This window comes from Pseudopodoces humilis, chromosome 2, assembly GCF_049639895.1.
Source record: "Pseudopodoces humilis isolate 2021_Gansu_Grassland_sample_001 chromosome 2, ASM4963989v1, whole genome shotgun sequence".
Taxonomy (NCBI): domain Eukaryota; kingdom Metazoa; phylum Chordata; class Aves; order Passeriformes; family Paridae; genus Pseudopodoces; species Pseudopodoces humilis.
Window position 1 is genome coordinate 80,738,673 of NC_142201.1, and position 26,107 is coordinate 80,764,779.

General features: G+C 37.2%; 1 protein-coding gene across 1 annotated transcript in view; it reads right to left on the bottom strand.

The window, feature by feature from the left end:
* Nucleotides 1–26,107, bottom strand: part of TMEM135 (transmembrane protein 135) — a 159,917-nt gene that overhangs the window by 99,849 nt on the left and 33,961 nt on the right. Inside the window, exon 4 of the mRNA XM_005516175.3 lies at nucleotides 24,713–24,746. Within this exon, the coding sequence (XP_005516232.1) occupies nucleotides 24,713–24,746 (34 nt within the window). The remainder of the gene's footprint in view (nucleotides 1–24,712; nucleotides 24,747–26,107) is intronic.

A 26,107-nucleotide genomic window follows, 5' to 3' on the forward strand; every position in this document is an offset into this window, starting at 1 on the left:
GAAAGCCATATATTATATGCTAAAAAATCCGTTGCTTAGAACAATATTTTGACAGCTGGAGGAAGCACTGGTCAAATGCTTCCTGTTGTCAAGAAAGTTGTTCTTGCTTTGGGCATGAGTAACTAATAGAAACCCTCAGTTATGGGCTGCACAATACTCCAAGTCTGCAAGCACAGCCATTTCAGACAAACTGAATGAGCAAGAATTCTTCTTCCCAAGCATTTTTTCTCAAAATTGACACAACAGTCCCTCCAGCATCTAAGAATCACCCTTCTCTGCCAAGCAGTACAAGACCCATAGCAAAGCACGCATGCATGCTGCTTTCTCTTTTTGAGAAAAGCAGGAAACTTTTATCACAAGTCTAATCTCAGGAGGAAGCCACACTTCTCCTTCACATACACTATCAGAAGAGCCATGTCTACTTGCAACATTGAGGCTGTTGACAGAAGCCATGGTGCAGCTGTACTCCACAAGCCCTGCTGCATTATGCACAACATATTACAACAGTGAATAGCAGTAAAATCTGTCAAATCTGCTCAAACAAAAGGTATGAGAACTCACCACCTCTAATTTTGTAGCTAAAGAGTTCTAAATGTACAAATCTGTAGGATCTACCCATGTCTAGCATAAGTCTAGAGCACTTCACTTCTGTTTCTCTGTCATGCCAGATGGATACACCTCCTTCTTGCTCTTGAATGCTTTCCACAAAGGGAAGGCCTTTGTGGAAAGGGAAGGCCTCGAAGGGAAGTAGCTGGCCTGACCCTGCAATGGATGAATTACTACATCCAGCCCCGTCACATGACCAGAGGACAAACAGCAAATATCAAAGTAGAAGAAAGCACCTCTAGCAAGCTGAACTAGTAAAATGCCCTTAAATATCAAGGCATGAGCCAGACTCAGACTCAAGCCACCTGACATGAAGTTGGCTACAATCTCCATATCCTGAAACACATTAGACCCAGAGAGACTTCCAGTCAGAATTGCTTGACCACACTGCAGCCACCAAAATTACTGTAGTGAATTCACTTCAGTGCTATGAAATATTCTTGCCTGGTGTACAATGATTTGTTAATTGCTGCCAATTAACTTTGCCATTCTAACAATAATGGTTTTGTATAGGGAAAAAAGTGTAACCTACTCTAACTCAAGAAACAGGGGACTTGATTTCTACTTTCATGTGTGGGTTGTCTCAGGGGATATAAGATTTTCACCAAAATTCAGATGGTTGCTACAGACAGTGGTAAGCGAAGCAGATGAAGCTACATGGCAATCAATTCCGGGTCTGTAAAACCCCTCTCCCTCTCTAAAATTTGTGAGGCAAATCACAAGGAAACACAATGAGATTACTGGTAAAACAAGTGTGCACAAAAGTGCACAAAGGAGGGCCAGATTCTAGCTTTTGTTTTCGTTATCTGGCACCAGGCAAGACAACCAAAGCTCAGAGGGCTCTTCTGTAAATAGGTAGTGTGGTCTTCTTTCCCAAGAGTGGAAGATCCTCAAACAGGAGATCCTAAAAATCTGCTCCTGATGGTACTACAATGGCAATTCCTTATCCAAGAGAGGAATAATACTTTTCACTTACCTCCTGAAAGAATATAAAGAATATTGACTTAGTTATTTCCATACATTGCCTTGAGAACATACAGAACAATTACTATTCCAATATGGCAAAAATTTAACCGAAGAAATTTGGAAGTAGTCAAGGACAAATGCCTCAGCTTTCTAACAATGAATCACACCCAGTTATTGAATACTTTTTGAACACAATCCAAATAAATAATTTTATTACTCTACTTCTCATGCAAAAAATGGCTACCGTATTTGCCATTTAAGAGTTGACTCATGAGAATAAATTTAAAGAGACTGTGAAATATTTACGGACTGCAGGTGAGGAGCATCAGAGAAAAGCCAATGTAAGAACTGATAACCTGCATTTCACAGAAGTTTTGAACACACCAATAGTTGTAGTTATAGTTATGAAACTGAGTAGCTGCTAATCTGCAAGACGTCTATGATCTTTTACTGGGAATGAGCAATGTTCCCAAGGAAAAGACAGTGACTACACATTTAAAGGCCACTGATTCATATCACAGGCACTACCAGTACATCTACTGCTAGATTTACCAAGTCAGAAATTGTAGCATGGTCCTAAGCCAGTCCAAGTGATGTAGAGCTGTATCACAATGTTGGGAAGGTAATGAGGAGATGGCTTAAAGTTCAATTCGAATATTGAATTGAGTAAGTCTTGCTTGCTTCCAGCCTCAGGGACACACAAACAGAATCTCTTCACCAGACCAACTTATTCACTCTACTTTTACCTATTCTCTTTAGGCAAAACATGTAATGAACTAAAAAAAACTACAGAGAGTTTAAAATTTACAGCAAACATTTTAACCAAGTACAAAATAACAAGAAAGAGGATCTTTGACGGGGAACAAAATGTACAGTTATTCCTGGCAAGGTTTAATGGTACCAAATACGTGTAGTGGGTCTGTTCCATAAACTGCACTGGATTGCACAGATAGGTTCATTTAACCACCCTGTACATTAGCACAGCCAAATAATAGCTCATACTTCTTAAGGAAAAAGTATGTAAATTACAACAAGTACACAATTACAGAACAAGGAATTCTCTAAAGAATGTAGCAACACTGAAAACAATTTAGAAACCACAGCAGACAATCAAGTGAGCCTAAAACACACAGTGCTCCCCATCAAATGAGCAAATTAATCATGATAAGTGCAAAAATATCAAACAAGAACATAAATCAGAAGCTTTCAGTTGGGCTCACTCTTCAGAAAGCTTTCAAAACATGGCTGAAAAAAGGATGCCTCTGTTTTGCAAATATTTAAGAGTAGCTTAGAGTAGCACCACATAGGTTAAAGTAACATGTATGAGGTCAGGTCTTCACTACAAGTTTTTCCTCTCATCTATCAGATGTTTAAAGTCTCACCTCTTCACTGACAGAATGTATGGGAAAAAAACCCCGGTGCTAAAACTGACAGGTTTCATTGCCACCTAAAGGACCTGCATAATCAAAACACCAGAAAAACTGTCAGCATGAACTGTCAACAATAAAATGCTCCTCCAAGACAGCTCTGTTCCAAGCTTCATGCTCACACAAGTACCTATACAGGAACACTTTCTGGTAGCAGCCAACTCTTTCACAAAGTAGAAAGAGAGAAGTATGAATTACCATTTTACAAAAGCCTTCAAATAAAACAGCTTCAACTAAAGCAGTGAGGTGTGGATTTGTTGTTTCAAATACACATCTTACCCAAGCAATTAGCCAACATTCATCTTCCATAAGTCTGGATTTAAATGCCCAGCAGCTGTTCAAAAATAAGTCACCAACTAAAAGTGTCCAAAAAAGGCTAATGTGAAAGGTTTGTCATCAAGCTGGAAGAAGGTTATCATCAAACTAGCCAGTAAATCATAATGACTTATGTCATTACATAATGACATATGTATTAGGGCTATAAGTAAATCCTATTCCAAAAATTGTTCCACAGTATTCATAACTAATATACTCTCTGTGGCAGGAGACAATAATTTAAAATCAAACAAATAATGGCACCTCCTTTTCCAGGAGTGAAGTGTATCTGTATGTGTGTGTGTGTGTCTGAGTGTAGAAAGGGCTGGCAGGTCTTTCTCAATCCTTTCCTATGCACCAAGGTCTCACTTGCAGAATATACTACAGATAAAGTTGCAGAGCAATGCACGGTCATAAACTGCCAGACGCCATTATAGGTTCTGAAATGCAAGTGCCACAGAAACATGGAGAAGTGACTCAGGATTAGACTTCAGAAATTGCTGGAGTCTCTGTGGCTGGCACCCACAGAGCCAGAAATACAGAATGAATGGATCCCTCAGTGGTTTATAGTAATTAGGCACATTTCTGAAACTGGTGCTGCAATTGCTTCATCCGCACTAATTGAGCACAATGCAAAGCAGTGCTCTGAAATGCCAAATGGCACATTTAACAACCTTATAAAGGAGCCAGGAATACAGAATCCTTCTTTTTTTTTCTTAATAAAGAAAAAAAAAAGCACTGGTCTAACTTGTCGCTGCACAATACAGAGAGCTGGAAAGTGTCCAAAATTGCTCTGTAAGTGTTGTTTTATTAGCCTGAGACTGTTAATAAATATATTGTAAACGAACTTATACTTGCTTGGGTAAATATAAAGAAAGAATTGTGCCACTGTTCTTACAATGTTTGCAATTTACTCTAGTTCTTCACTTTTTTATCCTAGTTACACTGTTTCTATACTAGTTTACCTTAGCAACTGACATTTATTTGGAGCCATAAATTACCCTAATGCAGTTTAATGCTCTTTCATAAATTTTACTAACACAAGACTTACAGAACATAGACTTGTATTAATTAAACCCAAGCCTACACAAATCAAACATTTCCTTTTAACAGTTTTACTTACTGCTAATTCTGGAAAACATACAAAAGGACAAAGGCTTTCTCATCCATTTCATCAGATGTGAATATACATTTACATAAATATACATATAAATATACATATAAAATGTGGGGGTTTGAATGTGTATCTTATTACTAGTGTGTCACAGCTGATAACTGACAATCTCTGAGAGGAAAAAGACTGTCTTCGAAGAACTTGGCATACTGAGCTACAAATTAGATCCTTTCATTAAGAGAAACTTAATTAACTCTTAGCAATTTCCACTTTTGACTTTACTACTGCAGAACTTTCATTACTTGTCAGAAACAGCTTTAGGAATTTCAAAAGCTAAATGTTAAAAGCCTTTCAAGATTAAAACATGAGTCCTGTAATAGAAGTTTAGGAGGTTTTAAAAAAGGCTTGTTTCCTATATGAACAAAAAAGGTTTAAGGTACATATAGATAAGATATAAATATATTTATTGGATATGGATTTAATTTAACATATTTATGGATATTGGATTGGATATAAATACTAAAGTAATTTTGGTTTTGTAATGCTTTTCATGCCCAAGTTTATTTTTTAAATGGAAAAAATAAAGCTACTGTTATGCAATATCTGCATAAAAATATTCAATAAATATTCTGAATAATTACAGCAGTAGATTACAATACAGTACAGGAAGACACATGGCATATATATGATAACATGTGTAATACGCACTTAAGATGCTACTTAGCCACACTTGTCTCCTATTTACAAATATTTGAAAATGTGCCGTATTTTGTACAGAAACCACATTGTACCAAATCATAAGCAGAACAATTTGAGGTGTGCACACCCTGCCCTGGGCTCCTGCCTCCCTCAGGCAAAGCCCCTGGGCTCCCAACACACGTAACTTGAGGTGAGCAGCAAAGCAATCCCATCACTGACCCATACCCAAGACCCCACGGAATGTCTGCAACCACAAAGCACTCAGACAGACTGCCCTGTGTAAGGCACCATCTGCTGTATTGGAAGCAGAGCATGAAACCCCAGGTTTTGTGGTTTAGCCTGCTCTGGTCACTCACTCACCACGAGAGCAGGGGCAGGTCTGTGAGCCCCCAGCTGCACATACACAGCAATCCCACCCCAGACAGCAGGAAGCATTGCTCCCAGGCACACATAAACTCTACAGAGGCATTTAATCCAACATGACATATTTGTGAACAATTTAAGCTAACACAGCAGCACTTACGCCACAGTAAAACCTTAGAGATACGATAAATAATTTACAAGAGCAGTGCAGTCACCACCAGTGTTTGTTTTCTCAGTGGTCTTTATTAAACCAAATCACTGGGATTAAAGCTACTACAACAAAAACTGGAGACAGACATGAGTGGGTTGACAACTCTTCTGTTTGTTCAAGCCTCCTTACTGAGAAGACTCGAGTTAAATATGACCAGAAATAAATTTGTCACAATACAATTTTAATTCTCAAATATCTGGAACCAATTAACTTTGGGAAAGTTTCAAAAGGGCCACCCAGTAATAAACACAAAATCATTTGTGTCTGCTGTCTTGTTTGTGATAATTTTTTTTATTGCTACCTCAGTTTCAGATGTCAGAGTAATGACTTCCACATTCCGATAAAAATGTAAATTGAATCCATATGTAAAAGATGCTCGAGCCCATCAAAATCAAAATAACTCCCTTATTTCTAAGTTTTTATACAAAGAAGTTTATAAAGCCTAACGTTTAGACCATTCTCAATCAAAATCAGGAATTTTTAATACTATTACCAAAGAATCAGACATGTCATAGAAAGACATATCTATTACTTAAGAGAAACATTAACGTAATCTATTTTACTTAAAAGTTGCTACCTAAAATTAGCATTAAACCCTTTGAAAGACATAGCAGTCCTAATTGCCAAATTGTACCTTTTCCTGTTAAAATTATTTAGGAAATATACGTTATTATGATTAAACAATGCTCCACATTTTCAGGTATTTCCATCACAGATTCCATACACAGCATATTTATCTTCCCACTGAAAACCTAAGGAAACTGCCAAGACTCAAAAGCATTGTAAAAGAAGCTATCTCCTCCTTTCTTCAGTCACAAACGTACTTTTCATCCTTCCAGCTTGAAAAAATAAATACCTCTCCAGAAAGTTTGTTTCTCACTAAATAACAGAAAATAAAGAGTTACAGGCAAAACTCATATACACAGTTCTCTAAAACCATCCAGTATTTCCTTATATTTCTTTTTGAAATGTATCACTCCTGCCTGTATCTTCTATGACAATTAAAGAGTCCAAGTGCTTTTAAAGTAGCAAGGAGGGAAGGGGAAGAGATCTGCTTTGTTTGACAAGGTAAAGCAAAACTATGGAATCAGTGTTACAGAAGTCTTACTAATCACACAGCTAAAAACTCTCCCCTGTTCATCCACTGGAACAGAGACTCCCACATTTGTCAGGGACACAAGCACAGCTGAAGAGAGCACTCTCCCCATCTGTATACACTAACCAAGGTCTTGGTAAGGTAAGCTACATCCCCCCCAAGCAGCACCATCTCTGTGTAACTGGGTGTTAACAACAAACACACACTGTTTGTCCAGGGATTCAACTACATATATTCTGAAATACCAAATGCCATGTGGCTTCTCTGCATTTTCTTTAGGACCTGTTTTGCCAGGGTTTGGCTTTTTTTAAGTAAGAATTAAGTCTAGAGAGAAAATTTCATTTATGTATGCTCAATTAATTATTCCATGAACAGCAGGAGGATGAAAAATAAATACGTAGGTAAGAGCCTACACACCAAGAGGCAGTGGGAAGGGGAGGGATGTGCTTCAGCAAGCTCTGCAATGGGCTCCTGGAGGTCCAGTAGGTCACCCCACTAACAGTGGGAATCGCTCCTCGGCTGACACAGATGGCCAAATGCCTTCCTGCTGTTGGAACCAAACTGGCCCGAGGTGCAAGACCTGCCTCTCCAGATGTAGATGCATAAAGCTTTTGAATTCCCACTCCACAGGCCGAAGGAGAAACAACTGCATTAGACCCCAGAGCACAGGTCCACAAAGAAGAGGTCCACAACACAGCTAGCTCAATTCCTGATTTTGAAAAACCACCAGCAACAAGTGCCTGAAAAATACCTTCCCTGCTATACAGTGAAGGAAATTCCAGGGCACAGCTGCCAGAACAACTTATAGGATCTCCACTTGTGATTGCCCTAATGAATTTTTTTCCCCACAATTTCTCCTGCGGCCCACGAGAAAGCTTTTGGCATCCTAATTATCCACTGTAGCTTCGCATCTGTGTGCATCAGTTTGTTTTGAGCTGCTAAAAGTTTTCTTTGGCATCCCTTCATTCTTGTATTACAAGCAAATAATTCATCACCATTCTCCTACTTCATACAAACTCAATTTTACATTTCTTGTCTCCTACTCATTCTCCCCCAGGCTAAGTTCACCAAATTTAGCTCCTCCACTTACATGTTCTTCAACACCTTTGCATCTTTATTCTTCCACAAGGTACTTCCTCTGCTTCTATTACACGTTAAAGAGGACCAGAACTGCAGACAGCAGTAAACCTGTCAGCACACCCATGATTTACATAGTGGCATGATAATCATTTTTCAGTTTTATCCTTTCTCAATCACCCTTAATATTAAATTGAAGGGAGACGGGGAAATGGGGGTGTTTAATAGCTACAAAATGTAGATCTGACTTTTTCCTAGTTTTTTCAACTTCCTGAGTAAAAAATCATATTCCAGCACTGTATATATAAGAGTTTTCTCCCCACATGCGGTGCCACTACTGCCACTTCATCAGTGGAACAGTGTCATGAGACTTCTGCAAGCTTTAGAACCAGCTCTCATTCTCACAATCTTGGACAAACTACAAATAGCAAAAACTTGTCTTCTCAGCTTTGTCTTTCCCAGAGCGTTTATGACAATGACAATAGGTGTTCTTCCCCATCACCTAGTGTTTGGCCATATTTGGATGATCCTCACTTTTGCAGTGCCAATCTGAAATTCTCTGGCTGAATTTAAAGAACTAAAAATGGAGTCAATGAACATGGATGCATGAAAATTATCAAAATGAAGAAATGAAAAAAATACAAGATTGTGCTTCTAAGTTCATCATAAAGATATATACAATCTCTCTGTATTTGTTTCCTGCCTGCAGAACAGCAGTATTTTATCGATTATTTAACCAAGTAATCTTAGTATTCTCTTAAAAGGGGTAAATTATTACCCTTTTTCTGACCAATCTATCTTTCCAGTTTTCCTCTGATAACACATCTTACAAATCTTTAAACTTTCTGGATTGCTTTATAAAAGGAAAATCTATCCATATGAAACATTCCTAAATGCTGTTTTTTTAAATAAAAACCCCACATTTTTGAGATAAGTACACAAAGTGTGCTTTTCCTTTAGTCTCATCTTCCATTTTCTTCCTTAGCCATTACATAATACATTGGAAAGTTCATCGCATTTTGTTTCTGCTTGTTTTGGCTTTCCTGTCAAATATGCTATTGCTTGCCAGTCCAGCAAACTACCAGCCTTGCTCAGTGACAACTTGCACAGAACAGCTCACCTTCACTCCTTGTAACCTCACCACTTCCAGCAGTGTCCATAACCTCAGAATATATTTACACCAGGCTGCATCTGGTTGTAAGCAATTAAGTTGCTATTTAAGACTTGAATCTTGATCTCAAGGATCATCATATGTCATTACCTAAACATTCATCAATCTAATTTCTATAGCCAGGCTAAAAATGCTTCATGAGAAAAGAAAACAGCACAGAAACTATCAGAATGAGTGTGTTTTCGTGAGATTAACTTCCTCTCATTGTTCTATTAATCTAATACATACTGAGTGATTATTTAAAAATATTCCAGGAACTCCCAATCAATTTTTTTTTGTCCTCAAAATTCAGTATTAACACCATTACTAAACCTGCCAAGTATTTTTTCTTCAAATCACCTGTTCAAGTGACTTGTAAACTCCTGGTTAACCCATAAAAGTTTAATGGTTTTTATAGGTAATGCAAATATACACTGCTTTCATTAACAAAAAAAGGCCTCTAATCAGGGAGAGATCCTGTTTATCTATTTTTTCTTATTTGAGCAACATTTAAGTATCAGTAAAGTAACAGATGAATTAATTAATTCTCTGCATTTTAAATTGCAAATCCAAATTCAAAGCAATAATTTGAACACTGCTATAATATATGTAATAAGCACCCGAGTACAAGACAAAAGTGACCACAGACCAGTGGAGAATTATTACATTTGCAAATATCTGCAAATACCTCATTACAGTGCACTGATGTCAGCACAGAAGACTTGGCAGGTTGAAAAACGTGAAAAGAACCACATCTGTACTACAGCCAAAAAATACCCATGGTCTTATGGCTTAGTTTGGAAATGGCCATCGTGCGAGACCCGGATGTACAGTGAGCTCAGCTGGTCAGAACACAGTGCTCATCTAATAACATCAAGGCTGTGGGTTTAATGTTTGTATGGGCCATTCACTGAAGGGCTGGACTCTGATCCTTGTGGGTCCCCTCCAACTCAGAGTATTCAGTGAATGTGTGGATGACTTTTCACACAAGATGACCCATGAACTGGAAAAATATGTTAAAAATACAAACATGAACATAAACTACAGGTTTTGTTTCTTACAATATTGCAAAACACCAACTTAACTTATTTTCTCCATTTCAGTGCCTGTTTTATCTTAGGTTTTCAGCAAGTCTCAAGTAATCAATCATCTGCTTTTGCTGAAGGTCATGATGCTCACCAACAGACAGTTACGCTGTCTCTTAACCCAGTGGTAAAATTCCTGTAGCTGGAGTCTTCTACTACTGCTCCCACCAGCTTTGCATTTTCAATTCACTGCACAGGTTTAAGGTTTTCCATACCCCTGACCTGTGACTGAGGCGTCCTCCTATCCCCCTCCCCTTCCCATGAGGGAATACTCTTTAACACAAATCAATTTGACTTTGGTTTGAGCTGCTGCTCAAAGTACAGATTGCAGTAACTCCATTGAGTAAAGTTCCAAACATAATCCTTCCGGCTTGGCACACAGTCTTTGAGTCTCTACAAGCACAATATACAGGCTACATTGCAGAGAAGCTGGAATTCTGAAAAAAAATTACATTTGTGTCCATCAGTAAAGCTTTATTAACAAATCAGTGAGAGGTCTTATGCTAAAATTCATCAAAGCAGAAACGTCTTCAATTTCTGGTTCACTGAGATTCATATATGCCATACAAGCAAGAAGTCAGGAAATCTAGTAGAAAACCTGTATAGATTTTCTTTTTGGGGGTGGGGGGAGGTATCCAAGAACTTCATTATTTATGACCATGGCAAAGTTCTCCAGCTAGGTTATTTACATCAGTGAATTCCCATTACATCTTGCTTTGCCTAAGGCCACTGACTTACTATGATTTGCAGGCATTAGCAAACAATGCCCATATTCAAGTTCAGTGTATCCATTCTGACACAAAATACTGTGCACCAGAGTCCTGGCTCAGGACTCAAGGGGCCAGTTTGCACAGCTTAACATGCTCGGGAACCTGGTTCAGCTCCCAGAAGTCTTAATTAGGCCAGGAATAACTAAGAGACACGGTGAACATCAGGGTTTAAATGTAAAGCAAAAGGGTTATTCAAGAAGTCATTTCCTGCACAGCAGAGAACTGCAGTGTGTTAAAAGATCTGTTGTGAACTGTTGTGACCAAAAACAACTTTATATTTTTATATGGGACAATACCATAATTTGTAAAGCTCCTACTGGTTAATTAAAATAGAAAGAAAAAAAAAATAGAGACAAAGATGCACGCATCCATGTGTGTGTGTGTTAGGAAGCAGGGCAGGATTTTGTACTTCTTAGACAAAAAAATTCCTATGTAAGCATCAGATGAATTTAGAATTTTCAAATATTCAAAACAAATATATTTGTTTATAAAGTATTTATAAGCAGCTAGTGGGGCATGAGCTTACACATACAGAAAGCGTTTATTTCCAATTCAGCTGTACAATCCACTCTTTGAAATTTTTTGTAATGTGACTGATATTTAAAGACCTTTTATTCAACATAGTGATCTGCAAAACACATCAAATTATTTAAGTTAAATGTTCCAAATAGAATTTTGTCTCAGAAATTGTACCAGCACATTTGAGTAAGATTGAAGCCAACTGTTACTTTATTCAAGGTTATGAACACAGATGATTTTATATAAACAAAAACAACTTTTCAAAATTATGGAATTTGCAATTGAAAAATAGTATAATCATTAATACTTTAAAATATTCAAAAGTGATAATTATTAAGTTTGATTTTAGAGGAGTGTTAAGCAAATTCAGGACACTTGTAATGAAGTTACTGACTTTCTATGAATTTTATATTGAATACATCTTACTGAAACCAATGCCTATATTTTTTAACCCAGAGTATGGTAGGTACACTGGCATATGTGCCAGTTTATTGAATGTTCTGTTAACATAAAGCAGGTATTAAGTTGAGAAATTCATGTTCTTAAATATATGGCATTCAGCCCCTCTTTCTGATTCCCACTTCAGATCACTCTTCTCCCTAGGAATACTGAACAGAAATTTCCATTTCCAGTCTTATTTCAACCAAGTCTGCAAGAATCTCCTCCAGTCCTCGAGATCTGAGGACAGCAGCAGCTATTGAGGCACCCCATAGCATTGGAGCAGAGAGAGAACAGTTACTGAACCAGAATGAAACTCCTTAAAGAATCACACTACTCACGTTACAAAAACATTAACAGTTCACATGGAAGTGACCACATGAGATCAATCTCAAATGATGCAGTTCCTCAGAAATAACTCCATTCAGCAGAATATTGCAGTAAGCTATGGTAACTGATGCATTATTGAAACTTCCATAGTCACTAATGGTCTGATTTACTGATCTCTTGTGTAGAAAGGGTAGAAAAGAGAGAGGAGCAGATTCAGAAAAAATTCTAATGTCACACTCATCACTGGCTTTTCCTTTAAAAATACTATGAAAGTCAGTTTGTCTTCCAAAGACAGAACCAGTCTGAAAGACAGGAAGCTAGCTGCCAAGTTTTACAGATGAACAGGACTCAAACCAAGACAAAAATCTGCCTGAAGAAAACCAGTCAGATTTACATGTAGCTAAAATAAATCTCATTTTTTATTTTACTTTCTTCACATTTAACAGATGTAGATTCATACTTTAGAATTACTTCCTTCTGCTTTACCAAGAAATTCTACATTTTCTTTACCAATGTCTCCTTGTTAGAGCTCAGCATCAAGGAATGACTTTTTCTTTTCATTTTCTGACACCAATATGGTTTTCAAGCTGACCTGTCTTCCATCCAGACTGACATTTACAAGCTGTGCTAGAAGTTGTCCTCCTCCGCTTTTCTAACCTTATTAGAGGCATAAGGAGCATATCACAGAGACAAGATTTCAAATGAACCACCTCCCCCTGAATGCCAAACCAGTGACTGTTTAAACAATTAAAAAACTTAGTCTCAGCACTGTTTAAAAATCCATGTATCCTGTAACGGCATCATGTAAAGAACTTCAGCAGCCATGTGTTAACATTTGCCATACACCAGCTCATCCATTCTATCTGACTATAAGCAGAAGCAAAAACATTTACACTTTCACAAAAATACTTTAAAAAACATTTTATACATAGCTTAAGAAACATTTTTTAACACAGAAAATAGTTCAGCATGTAGAAGTGAAAAAGAGAACATTATTTCAGACTGTTTTTCTTGTCACTATGTCACTATCTGACTATGGCATAGTTTTTCTTGTGCATCATAGAAACCATTAAAACAGAGAAACTAACTGCAATATTTTTAAAAAAACCTCATTTTTGTACAAAAAAAATAATCCAGTTATAATTTTTAGGCCAAACTTGTTCTGCTCCAAAACTTTCTATGGAACTCTATTTAAGGAATGCAAATGCACAACTGACTTTTATTTTGACAGCTTAGAGTTTCAAAAGGAGCAGAACGATTTCTGGGCTGAAATTGCTGCTCTGTTTAATTATCATTATCCTATAAATGACGTCAGGAACAGTATCAGACTAGAACTGGCACTAATATACTATGAGTGGATATAGGCAATTAAAACATGAAAGATTTAATTTCAACTGAAACATATGGAGCACAGAAAACAATAATTAAATGTAATATACAGTTAATCAGAAAGAATGCCTGCTGATTCCAGTGGCCAGTTCTATGGCAAGATTAGCAGTATGTTTAAAAAAAAAATAAAAAATCATAAACCAGCAGAATAAACTTAAACTTTGCAAACTTTTGTCCTCTTAGAAACAACTTCATTCTGCTTATTTTGAAAAGAGAATTGAAGATTTCTTCTTCTAAAAAATGAAACCTGTACTCCAGGTCTAGTTTTCATAATACCCGAACCATCCAAGAAACCATAAAGAAGCAGCTTGTCAATAACTACCATCAACACAATAACTGTACGATTTTAAGTAGGACCGCCAAAATCTCAAAAACTAGATTCCACAATTCAATATGTTACAGTTCTTGTTAGAAGACAGTAAAGAGACAAAGTGGATGTTTACAGACTCATCCAATGCACTCAGCAGTTCTGCTGAACCACTGACCTCTGTATCTTTGGCTACACACAAACACCTTTACCTCATTTTCTTTGTGTTCCAACAAGAGGAAGCCAAAGTTTAGCGTGCTCTTGGTAAATCTGGTATCTCACACTAGTGTTCCCCATCAGGAGCTTGCAGAGAACACAACTCAATAACTTTTCCTCTATTCCTCATGCCTGAGCTCACCATTGAACATAGTAGACACATTAATAACCTTCTGTCTCAAACACACTCTTGCCATGCCTCACTCCACTTGACTCTGATTTTCAAGCTTTAGCAGAGGACTCCAAGGTTTGGGGCAGCACAGCAGTGAGAAGCCTGCAGCAGCATTTCACCTGCTTCAGTGAACACTCAGAGCATGCCCTCCTGCAGCAGCACCTGGACCCTGAGCACTGCTGTGAAGCAGATGGAGATGCAAATGGGAAATACTACCAGAAATGGAAAAAATTCTTCCCTTCCAAAGAAATTTCCACATCTATACCTTACCGTCGTCAGATTGCATCTTCACCTCATTTTCCCCAGAGCAGGGCCGTCTGCCCTTCTTCCCAAACCTCACAAACTTAGAAGCACGAGAGGCAGCAGAGATTGTCTAGTAACACAGACTGAAGCTGGAAAAAGGAAGATAATGCCTGTGTTTTTCAAAGGCTGGAGGAAGAAAAGAGGACTGCCTGACAATGTGAAGATTTGAAAGCAGGGAGGAAGACTGCTAAGAACGTCGTGAAATAGAAAAAACGGGAGATTCTTGCTCTCACAAGCTTTTACCAGAAGACCTCTGAAAACCCTTTCCCCCCACCATGAAAATCCTCAACCATCTTGAAACACTACTTGGATTTGTCCTACTGGGAAGTCCTGAATTATCTCTTGACCCATTTTTCTCATCTATCAAATCACTGCCCACAGCAATTCTCATAATTAGAAATGCTACATGCACTAGAGATGAGTGTCTGGAGCTCTTCAGAATCTGAAGCTAAGCATTGCTTTCATTTCCACTGCTGACTTGCAAACAGTTAACTATAAAAGTCAACTACCTTTCTTCAGATAGAGTATTTCTTATAGGAAATTCTGCATAAGCTATCAGCTGTGGCTGAGAGGTAAGCCTCAAAACTGATTTGTAATATTGACACTCTTGGAAATTCTACGAAGTCAAATGGATAACTATTTGTTATAAAAGATCATGTAAAAGAAGCTTAGTGCTATTACATTGAGTTTGTAATGAGACACACAGGAAAGTTCAAAATGCAATGCAGCTTTGCACAGAAAGCAAGAGACAAAGTATTAAATGTTTTCTCTGACTCTTGCCAAAAGTCCTGCTCTGAAGTGATGGATGAGGTTTCCTGAGGCTAAGATGCCAAAGCCAATTAGCCATGTCAATCCACAAGAATGCCAGCTGCCAGGATCTAACTTTATTACAGTATTACTTAAAAGTGAAGACATCAGCAATGTTTAGGTTCACATGACTCCTAATTTTAAAATCTGCCTTTTTTAGATTTAGGGTGGGGGCAGTGACAATGACCTTAAGTTTCAACCTATTAAAGCCCTCACAGAGTGCCATGATTACCCATAATTTAATTATGTAAAGCATTCTGTTAATCAAATTAGATTACATTATGCAGTATTCAAAAGAAAGTAAGACCTAGCATATTTCCCTCCTCAAATGAATTCTATGTAATGTTTATATTTAAAAGTAGCAATTTATTTCAATAGTGCCTGCTTTAGTTGCCAAGCTGCATATCCCACAGAACATGATATATGTAAAGTATATAGCTTACCCATTTATGGCATCTAATTCTGAATTCCAAAATAAAATTTTTGGAAAATGTCTTCAGTATTTGTTGACTAGAATAAAGCATGTCCAAGTCTTTGATTATTTGAAAACATCTGCATTTAATTTCTAAGCAAGGAGTTTGGAAATGTTCATCTTAGAATACACTTCCCTGCACATTTACCACAATAAACTCAATCATCCCATGGAAGGATAATTTTTTTTCTTGTTTAGGTGCCTATGAAATAAATCTGAACATTACTGTCAAGCAATAAAAAACACCCATTTATTTTGAATAGCATCTCTATTCCTCCAAACTTCTCAGAAAACTGTATACTCCAAGCAGTCTATATTAAGTTTATTGACATGTTAACTGAAAGTTTGGCTTTTTGCTACTACAACATTTACACTACTTTACTTTACCACCCCAGCATACAACTAGCAGTTCTTGAACTATTCTGTACCTCAAGGATGCTGAGAGAATGAGACCAAAGCAGAAGTATAACAAGGTTAAAGAACAGTTGCAAGTCTTCAGGAAGAAAAATCAAGCTTTCTTTTCTAGATTCTTATTCAAAACTGGGCTTAATTTTAATAATTTCTTGGCTGGATAGTTTTTGTTTCTGCAGAAACATGCCTATCCACAACTAGATATACAGCAAATAAGAACCGTTAGTAAGAGCTTAAAATTAATAAAAGTTTGTTCTCAACTCTCAGTTTAACCTGTCAAAGGAAAAAGAGATCAGAATAAGTGACCAGCATATTCTAGTTATGCAGGTCTCTGACTCCGTAAATCCTGTTTCATTAGGATTTATTTCCTTCTGTTGAGATGCTTCTGAAAGATAACTTCATAATGTAAGTGCCATCAAGTGTCCAAGAATGCTGTATTTTGTTGCCATTTACCGAGCATTAAGGATTGCCTACTGAAATGACATGGAGAAAAACCCTATTTCTCACTGCAGCGCACTGTCTTCAAGTGTAAACTAACATGATTAGCTTTCTTCACTGAGATTTGCCCTTAAAAATCTAAAGGATAATAATCCATTGATCTTAGTTCTTGTTCCTGAGTTTCAAAAGCCAGATTACTGTCACCAAATGCATCTGTGATGCCTGACTGTCCATGCTGTGACACCAGCCATATTCCAAATGTCACTCTGAGAACAAGAGGCTGACTCTACCCGACTTTAAACCATGAGGCACCACAAAGGTGAAGGCCACATTTAAAGAACAAACACTGCATGAACTCCATCTGAGTATGCCTTCCATGAAAAGGGAAAAACGCAGCTCTCTGTTTTCTACCTTATTTTTCCACTAAGATCCAGGCAGTAATGAAACAGAAGCCATGGAAGATTCTCTCCTGCTAAACCCAGATGACAAATCAGGAGAAAGAATCCATCCCACAAGCAGGACTTACCAAGGAAATAAATCCTTACTAAGGATACATGACCTGTGTCCTGTGGTGACTTTATGATGCTTGTATCCCAAATCATCTGTTCTTTTTATACTGGATATTAAGTTTCGCACCTTTAAGACTGGTTCTGAGAGCAAAGTGGGGGAGAAGAAGCGCAGAGTTTGTTTCCAGAAACAGCACTTGCTCCCACGCATTCCTTCTCACTGACTGTGGTGTCTGCAGAATGGACAGTGGGAGAGAGCTCCCTTTTGCTTTTTGTTAGTTTTTAGCTAGCTGAGGCAGAGAAGTTCCCCAGACTGTGGCTTTTCTTTTTTCTTGGAACTGATTGGCCCTGGTCTGGACTGAAAAACCAGAAGAACACTGGGAACTCACACCTGGGGCCCACCAGGGCCGGGACGTAGAATTTTCCAGCACAGTAGGGACTAATAAGAAACTGAGCAAGCCGAACTACACCCCACAAAAAGGTCTCTCTCTGAATTTGTCATCTCTTCAGAACAACGAGAGGTTCCACTGATTAATATTATTCATTTTTCCATGTTTGTAACTACATTGCTTGTTAAATAAACAGCTTTTTTCACTTCTCTCAGAGGTGGTTTATGTCTCCCGAACTGGTGGGGGGGAGGAGCCGCTTGAATCTGCATTCTAGAGGGACCCCACTCAGAGGGTTCCTCCCTAACTTGCACTGAACCAGGACAACCTAATAGAAGAAGTAGCAACCAAGTCTTGAAAAAATCCTATGCTACAACGTGGGCCAAAACAGTTGCAAAAATGCCGCTATTAGAATCAGGGATTCAGGACTCTCTGTTGAGCTTCAGACTTGAAGTATGTTATATTAGAACTATAGCCCCAGGGAAAACACTACTGAGTTGATTTCAATGTCTAAATTGATACCAGACAAGTCTTGTTTCTTGTTGGCACTAAAATTAAAGGCTTAACTTGTGACAGAACTACAAAAATTATCAACTACAGCAAATGGCAAGACATCACCTGAGAGAGTGTCCATGTAAAAGCAGAAATTCTGCCATGAGTACTTCAGACTTCTTTCCAACCAGGACTAAATTCTGTCCTTTTTACTCTTCCCTCATCCAAGCAGCAATGACTGGGTGCTGGATGCTTCCCTAGGGGAATCAGGACATGCTTCAGAACAATGTCCCAAAATGGGGCTTTGACCTCCACAAGGCTTGAAGTACTTTACAATCCTGAGCTTCAGTTCAATGCAGTTTCCAAGAAGGAAAACCCTTCCCTCTGAGCTTTCAAATTTTCACAGAATCACATCATTTTTTAGGCTGTGAAAGAGCCTTAAGATCATCAGCTCTGATTGCTAACCCAGCGCTGCCAAGTCCATCACTAAAGCATGTCCCCAAGCACCACATGTACACACCCTTGAAATTCCTCCAGGCTTGGTGACTCCACCACGTTCCTGGGTAGCTTGTTCCAGTGCTTGACAACTCTTTCTGTGAAGAAATTGTTCCTAGTATCCAATCTAAAAGTACTTCTGCTATTCCAACAGTAACTTATAAAACCAAGAAAATAAAACCACTTAGTATTCTAACAACAAAAGAAACTTAGTATTTAAGGCTTTTTTGTTTGACATAATGAACTAAGTAACGGTTTTAACTCACACTCTGTTTAAAAGGTGACAATACAAAGAATGAAAGGGGAAACTGGACACCATCAGACAATAAATACATGTTTCCTGTCAGCCACTGCTGTAATCAAGGCTACTGTCACCCCAGAAGAGGGGTAGAGAAAGCAGTGACAAAGCAATCCTGGAAGATAAGTGTCTCAAGCATTTACTTGATGCACTTTCAGTTATGGAGATTACTTTTGAAATATTAAAAAAGTAAAATCAATTTTTTTCTATTTTGGCTAATATGCTAAAAGAATAGCTAAGCTCTTATATCCTGGCAGTCCTTGTATAATGTTAGTTATAAGGATTATCTGAAAGCACACAACAAAATTTTAATTGTTTAGAAAGACAAGGCAGAAGTGGTCAAATTCATTTTACTACAACTGAAAGGTTCAAAACATTTAAAACATGCATTTGGAAAATGTAAATCCACCTGGTCCATCATTTTGGATTGTCTCCATGTTTTGACTAAGATGAAACTGTTCCCAATGGAGAAGAAAAGATGGCAGCTTGTCCCAATTATGAAATGTCAGTTTAGTAATTTCAAACAGAAAATATTTCTAGTGCACATTTTCATGTGTAGCCAAATATAATGTTTAGTTGAAACAAATGAGATGTGTTAAATACCTATTACTTCACAGAGTTACAAACGAAGAAGTGACAATGATCTTTTTTCATTTTAAAGGATATTTTTGAATTGGTACACAATGTTTTATAGCATGTAACAGCATTGGGTGGTAATTTCACAAAGTAGCAAGTTATATTAATGACAAATTATTGCACATTACTACAAAAACTCCACAAAACAAAAACACCCTTCACCTACATTATTCATAGAATCCTCCCTCATTTAATTGCAACTGGCACAAGGTGTTTCTTGAGACATCTGTAACAACTCAGATACATCAGCAATTTTGTACAGAGAGCATTTGATGAGCTAGTAAGAAAAATCACTTAGGAATGCTCAGTGTCATTTCTTGTATGCAAGTACCTTCCTTTACAATATTACCAGTTTGCCTTTAGCAAAAAGTTAAAAATACAGGATCAGCAAAAGCACAGATTAAAAGTGGCTTTCTGTTGTTTTTCCTCTGGCCACAGCAAGTCTCATTCCTCTTTCATCCATCCACCTATCACCCTCAAAAGGTACGAAACAATATCAAATTTAGTGTATATGGAAAGTGATATTGGAGGGCTCTTGGCCTCAAACATTTGAACCATGTTCTATATTGTGCCATATCTTTGTCAAGCTTGGTATCTACTTTGCTCTCTGCATGTGCCAGATACCCGAAATTAGGCGAATAGCTTTGAGGTTTTTTTAAATATTGCACAGCATGATTTTGTGATATCTTGAATCACTATAACTTCCACCATGTAAAAAAAGAAATCATACAAACATCTGGAGTTAAAGTGGACTGAAGAGCAATGGATATTCATTTCTCCATTAGATCCTGAGGGATTTCTTTTTGAGTCTGTGTTTCAGCATTTTTGCAAACTCCTAGACCAAATATTTCAAGCTTTAAGAGCTCAACTTACATGCAACCTTCACACTTGACTAGTTGGAATAAACAATGATACAGCCCAAATAAGCCCAGATTTAGCTGGTTTATGCAACTGAAAAACAATTCAACTATGAAACTGCTTGGACTACTTCAAAACAGCAAAAACTCTGCTCAGCTGTATTACTTTATCACATACAGAAGCAGAGCATCACCCACTGGAATGCCACTGATCAACTCGTTCCATACATGTTTAAATAGTATTTCCTCCTCTATGTATGAGGATCTGTGGGCAGTATTTCATAAATATCAGATGCACCGATGACCCAACATCAGCATAGGAATAAATAAGATTCAGCATCTTTAGACTTCTCTGTAAACTTTGTCCAGATGCAATTGCAAATGCAGTTGCACTTGCAACTTCCATTTCCAGGACACCAACAATATAATCTCTCTGTCTCTCTCTTTCTGGGCTCTTCCTAAAATTTTCTTAATATTAATTAGTTATTAAGTTAATCCAACCCTTTCATGGCAAACCCATCATTTTCTGTATCACCTGCTCTCTGTTTTAACTAGAATAAACTTCACATTTTCTCATCTTTTTTCCACTTGTTTTACCTCTAATACTCACACACACCAACTTCCACTACCAGCTCCATGTCTCTTGGCACAATAAATTTTTGTGTTTTACCTGTAGATTGTGCTTCTCTACTTCCTTTCTTCCTATCTCTCTTATCTTACTTTCCAAATTTAAACCTTTCCACTCAGGAATGCTTTCACTATGCCTGGAACATACCCCTACAACACTTCTTCCTCCCATCACTACCTAGAAACAGCCCTCAACAGCATTACTCTGCCTTTTGCATCCAGCTGCTTCACCTTATGCGTAAGCTTTACAACATTTAATCCGTGACCCTCAAGAGCATCTTATTAATATTAACATTACCAATTCTGTAAGCAGTCCACCATACATCAGAAGTCCTAGTAGAGAATGAATAAAGACTTTGATGTAGTGATGCACAGTTTGAATTTCTAACATAGCATGCAGTTCAGCACATGCTAGGATAACTGTCTCCTCTGGTGTAGCATTTCAATGACAACCCAGCAATGTCTCTAAAGTTTTGTTTCTCAAAGAAGCTTTATAGAAAATCAGTCCTAGTTCAGATTAGACTCTTCCTATCCTGCATTTTGAAGGTAGCCTTTGTTTGTTTTGGTTTCAACATCAGAAAAGCCAAAATTTATTCAATGTAAAAGCAACAACTCAACTGTTGAGCTGTTCACAACAAAGTATGCCTCTACTGTTTGGAAACATAAGAGCTTCATGGTCTTCTTCATGGACAGTCATTAATCCCATCTACTGTTCCAGATAAAAATAACTGAAAGATTACATTTCACTTTCCACCTTTTGCCAGAATCTTGAGGTTCCTTTTGATCTCAAATTATCCATGAAGGATCATCTCATCTGTTCACTACCAATGCATCTCTTATGATCCTAGAAATTTTGTGACTTTAATACATGCAATCCAAAATAGAACTTGAAAGCTGCATGGCTTTGTGTGGTCCACAGCACTGATTACCGCTATTACAGAAACTTTAGGTCTCAAACCCACATGTTCAGCAGTGTTAGGACTTAGGCATACTAATTTAATTCTAAAAGCTTCAAATGACTTCCACTGGGAAGCTAAGAAGTTGATTTTAGACTCTGCACATTAAAATTAAAACTATAAATACTTTTTCCAATTCCTACGGCTAAAAAAAAAAAAAAGAAAAAGAAAATCCAAATCCTAAAGTACATTCTTATATAGCTTCAATTTAGCAGCAAGCTAATCTGTAAAAAAAAAAATAATTTATTCTATTTTTCCATAGTTTCCTAAACATTTTTAATCTGTCATGTTAACATGTAAGCAGCAAGAAAATGCAGGTAGGGAAAAATCTATAATTACTGACTTATTTAAAATGGACCAGGACACTTATTCACATGCTTCCATTCACAAGTTTCTAGAGCTCCAGATTAAAAAACAATAAAAATGTCACGTTTAGAACAAGAGTCCTTAGACGTCACTGCTTTTCATGTTCTACTGCATTTAACTCACTGAAATGAGAAACAGCAGCCATGCATAAAGATTTAACATACCTTTCCCCTTTCCCATACGTAAATTCATCTCCGAGGACAAATTGTCACATACTGCCAACTGGACAACAGAACAAAAATTTTCTGATTTAAAAGCCTTAATCTGGCTATAAAAATTCACTGCAGCAACAGTCATGATAATCACTTATAATAACCAACAGTAATTACAGTTACCTCCTGCCTACCTGGGCAAAGGCACACATAAGAATCACACAAAAAGCCTTCATTATTATGGCTGCAAAAGTCAGTGCAGCAAAACGTGAAACAAAACAAAGGAATACATTTAGTTCCATTAACATCTTAACAGGTCCTGACACGAGTTTTACAGAATGCAAGAAATGCTGGCTAATTTCACAATCTATCTGCCATCACTAAAGATTAAAATGTGACAACTTTCAAAACGGGACATGCTGCAATCTCAAGCTGACAGAAATAAATGTTTTAAAGGCTTAGTAAAATTGTAAGTGAATTTTATCAAAGCATATAAAGTTCTAAGCCAAAGATAAGCAACACAAATAGAGAAACATTTACTGTGATTACAGGGCTTGCTAACAAGTATGACATGATCACGGATGGGCAGCTTACAGAGCAAACCCTGACAGCTCTGGCCAAAGATTCATGACAAAAATAAGCCACTATACTGAAGAGAATATCTACACCAAATGGTATCCATAAAATGTAACTGCATGGCTTGACTTTTCCCTTACAACTCCGTCCAAAACCAGGTGAACTGTGTGGTATTTCAGCCTTAGAACCATGAACACAATGACAGCTTTCTCAGAATCGGGATACTCGGAGGTGCTGCTATTTAAGCAGACCTATTGCCCCCTTCTCTTAGAAAGTCCATTCCAAAGGAATATGTCCAACTAAATATCATTGTCCTTATAACCTCTCTTTTCTGAATGAGAAGTTTCTATACAGTTGCCCTTCTGAATTCAAGGAAAACTTCCGAAGTTAAGATTTCCTTGAAGGAGTCAAACCTTGTTCCTATGCATTACTGGGACTCTGAGCCCATAATTAATTGAATTTCAAAAGGAGAACTTACCATCTTTTCAAATTAAGTTAAAAAACTTCATAAAGAAAAGGAATCCTAAAGGACAGAGTATGAGCCATACAAGTCAGGAAGCTATAAAAGTTACAATGTTATTTTGACAATAATGAAGTGAAAAGCAAAAATTGGTTTATTCTCTTTGGAAGTCTGTATGTTCCCCTTACGAGTCTGTCTGTAAAGAGAGTCTATGAATACAGAAAAACCCAAGAAACAATTTCTGCCTAAAAGAATTTGTTAAGCACCAGCATTTGAGAGAGAACTATGTAATGGGTTTGGTAAATGCATAAAGGGACTCTCCAGGATATTTACCTGTTAACACATGTAATGATATCAGCTCCTTCCAAAAGTTCTGCCCCCACAAAATACTCAGAATTACAAGTCATCAACAATGATTGTACAAGGACGGAAGAGAACATATTAATTTTATCACCCTAATCTGTACTATGATACATTGCCTTTGTCTCACCCCTTTTAGTCCATTAATCTTATCATCACCATCAGAGTTTGACTCATGCACGACTCTACTGAGGCCCCAGCAAACTCTCTCAGTAGTCTGAGCACAATTCTTAAGTTGTTTTCTTTTTTGTACTTTCTATGACTATTTATGCAACTCAAATGGTACAAAAATTTTACATAATTCCGTTGGCAAAGTGGAGTATGATCAAGGACAGAAGCATTTCATATTTGGAAAAAGATAATGCCCAAAGCATCATTTAGATAAATGTCATTTATTTGAAGGAGAGTAAAAGAAATGTGACTCAAAATTTAAATTGATACAACCACATGGTAAAAATTTTTGCATGAACAACAGCTGACACAAGTTTGAGAAATTATTAATTACAAAACTGAAATATATGGACGCTGGATTTCTCATCTGCAAAATAACCATCATTTAAGTACCAAATGCTATTCTATCATGGAGGAGAAATACAAAATTACTTGGGGCTACAATACATGAAACTTTGAGCAAAGTACAATGAACTACATTTCAGCCTCTGCTTAACAGCTATTTCTGAAAGACCTCTGATCACAATTTGCTCTTAAGGAAGTTTTAGTTATCTAATAATGTATAATTCTTAAAGAAAAATCCTGCGACAATTAAAAAAATGCAATGAACCTCAGCATCTATCAACTTTAAGCAAGACATTTTCAATGGATCTTGCATATTTTTATTCTTTACTGAAATAAAGGATTACTTACTTGATTAGCCATGTAGATTGTGAGAAGACCTCTCCTATCAACAGAAAAGATAAAATAAGTGAATCAATCAAATCTTTTTTTCAGACTGAAGAGAAACATTTTAATAATTTAGAATATTTTATTAAGGAAGAGAATTTTAAAGACAGATTATTGATAAGACGAATGATTACCACCTTACGGAAAAATAAGTGCAAACCCAAAAATAGCGTCTTGATAGCACAGTATTCAAAGAAGTGAGTAATTACAGGAACCAAGTTATATATAGCAACTGGCTACTCCACATGAATCCTGAAGCTGTCCCAAGGGGCAAAGCACCTTGAATTACACACAGCACTTATCACAAAATAAGCCTACACATGAGCCAGTAACATAAGCATGCAAACCATGACCTAAGTCTAAGTTAAACTGAGAATGAATTTACATCAAAATGCTTATGTGTTAACTTCTGTTTTGTGATTGGTGCTATGTAACTCAAGGCACCTTACCCCTTCTGCCTAGAATATGAGGGAGAGTTTTCTACTGAGATTGATGCACAAATCTTGGCTCAAACTAGTTGAAAGTCACAGTGCTAAAACTGCCCTGCAACACTGGCCACCATCTTGTCTTCTAACCTTTATCTACTTTTCTTTCCACCTCTATTTTTTGATCTGTCCCTGTGTCTCAGCCCACAGCTCACAGTGCTCTTTAGGAAAAGTATAAACTTGGGCTCAAGCTCTCACATTTTTGTTGTTTCTACTGCAGCACAAGATGAAAACTGAACTTGACTACGTACATGTGAGCTGCTTCAGCAACCAACTGCACTGTAGGGTCCAGATCAAATTAAAATTATTTTCTATACATCAGTCACAAGCCACCATCACACTTAAGAAAGTGGAAGACATTACCACTGCAGATTTGTTTTGTCCTTAATTATTCTTTCTCTTCTGCAAAGATTCTGTTAGAAACTGTGGCCAAAGGTTGGAACACTCTGTTCGTTTCAGTATTTCCTGCTGGACTGATATTCTTATTTTCTTGAGTTTATCATCAGCCTTGTAGTATTTGGAATTTTTCTCATTGTGCCCACTGATCTCACACAAAAAAACTGAAATTTTTTGTGAAGGCATCACACACTCAACTATTAAAGTTTCTCAATATGGAAGTGAGTTTATACCCTGAATCCATATTTATCTTCATGACATTTAGGATTTTTATTTCTTTATATTGCTACTACAGAAGGTAATATATAATGGAAGGTGTAACCCAGGCTTGTATATTACATTTTGTCATGACGTTTTAAATTTCCAAGCATTCATAGAGAGATTCACACAGCATTCATAAGAGAGCTGTGCGTTAACAGAACATTTCTTGCTATCAGTTCAGTTGAGAAGTAAACAAAACAAAAGCACAGATAGCAGG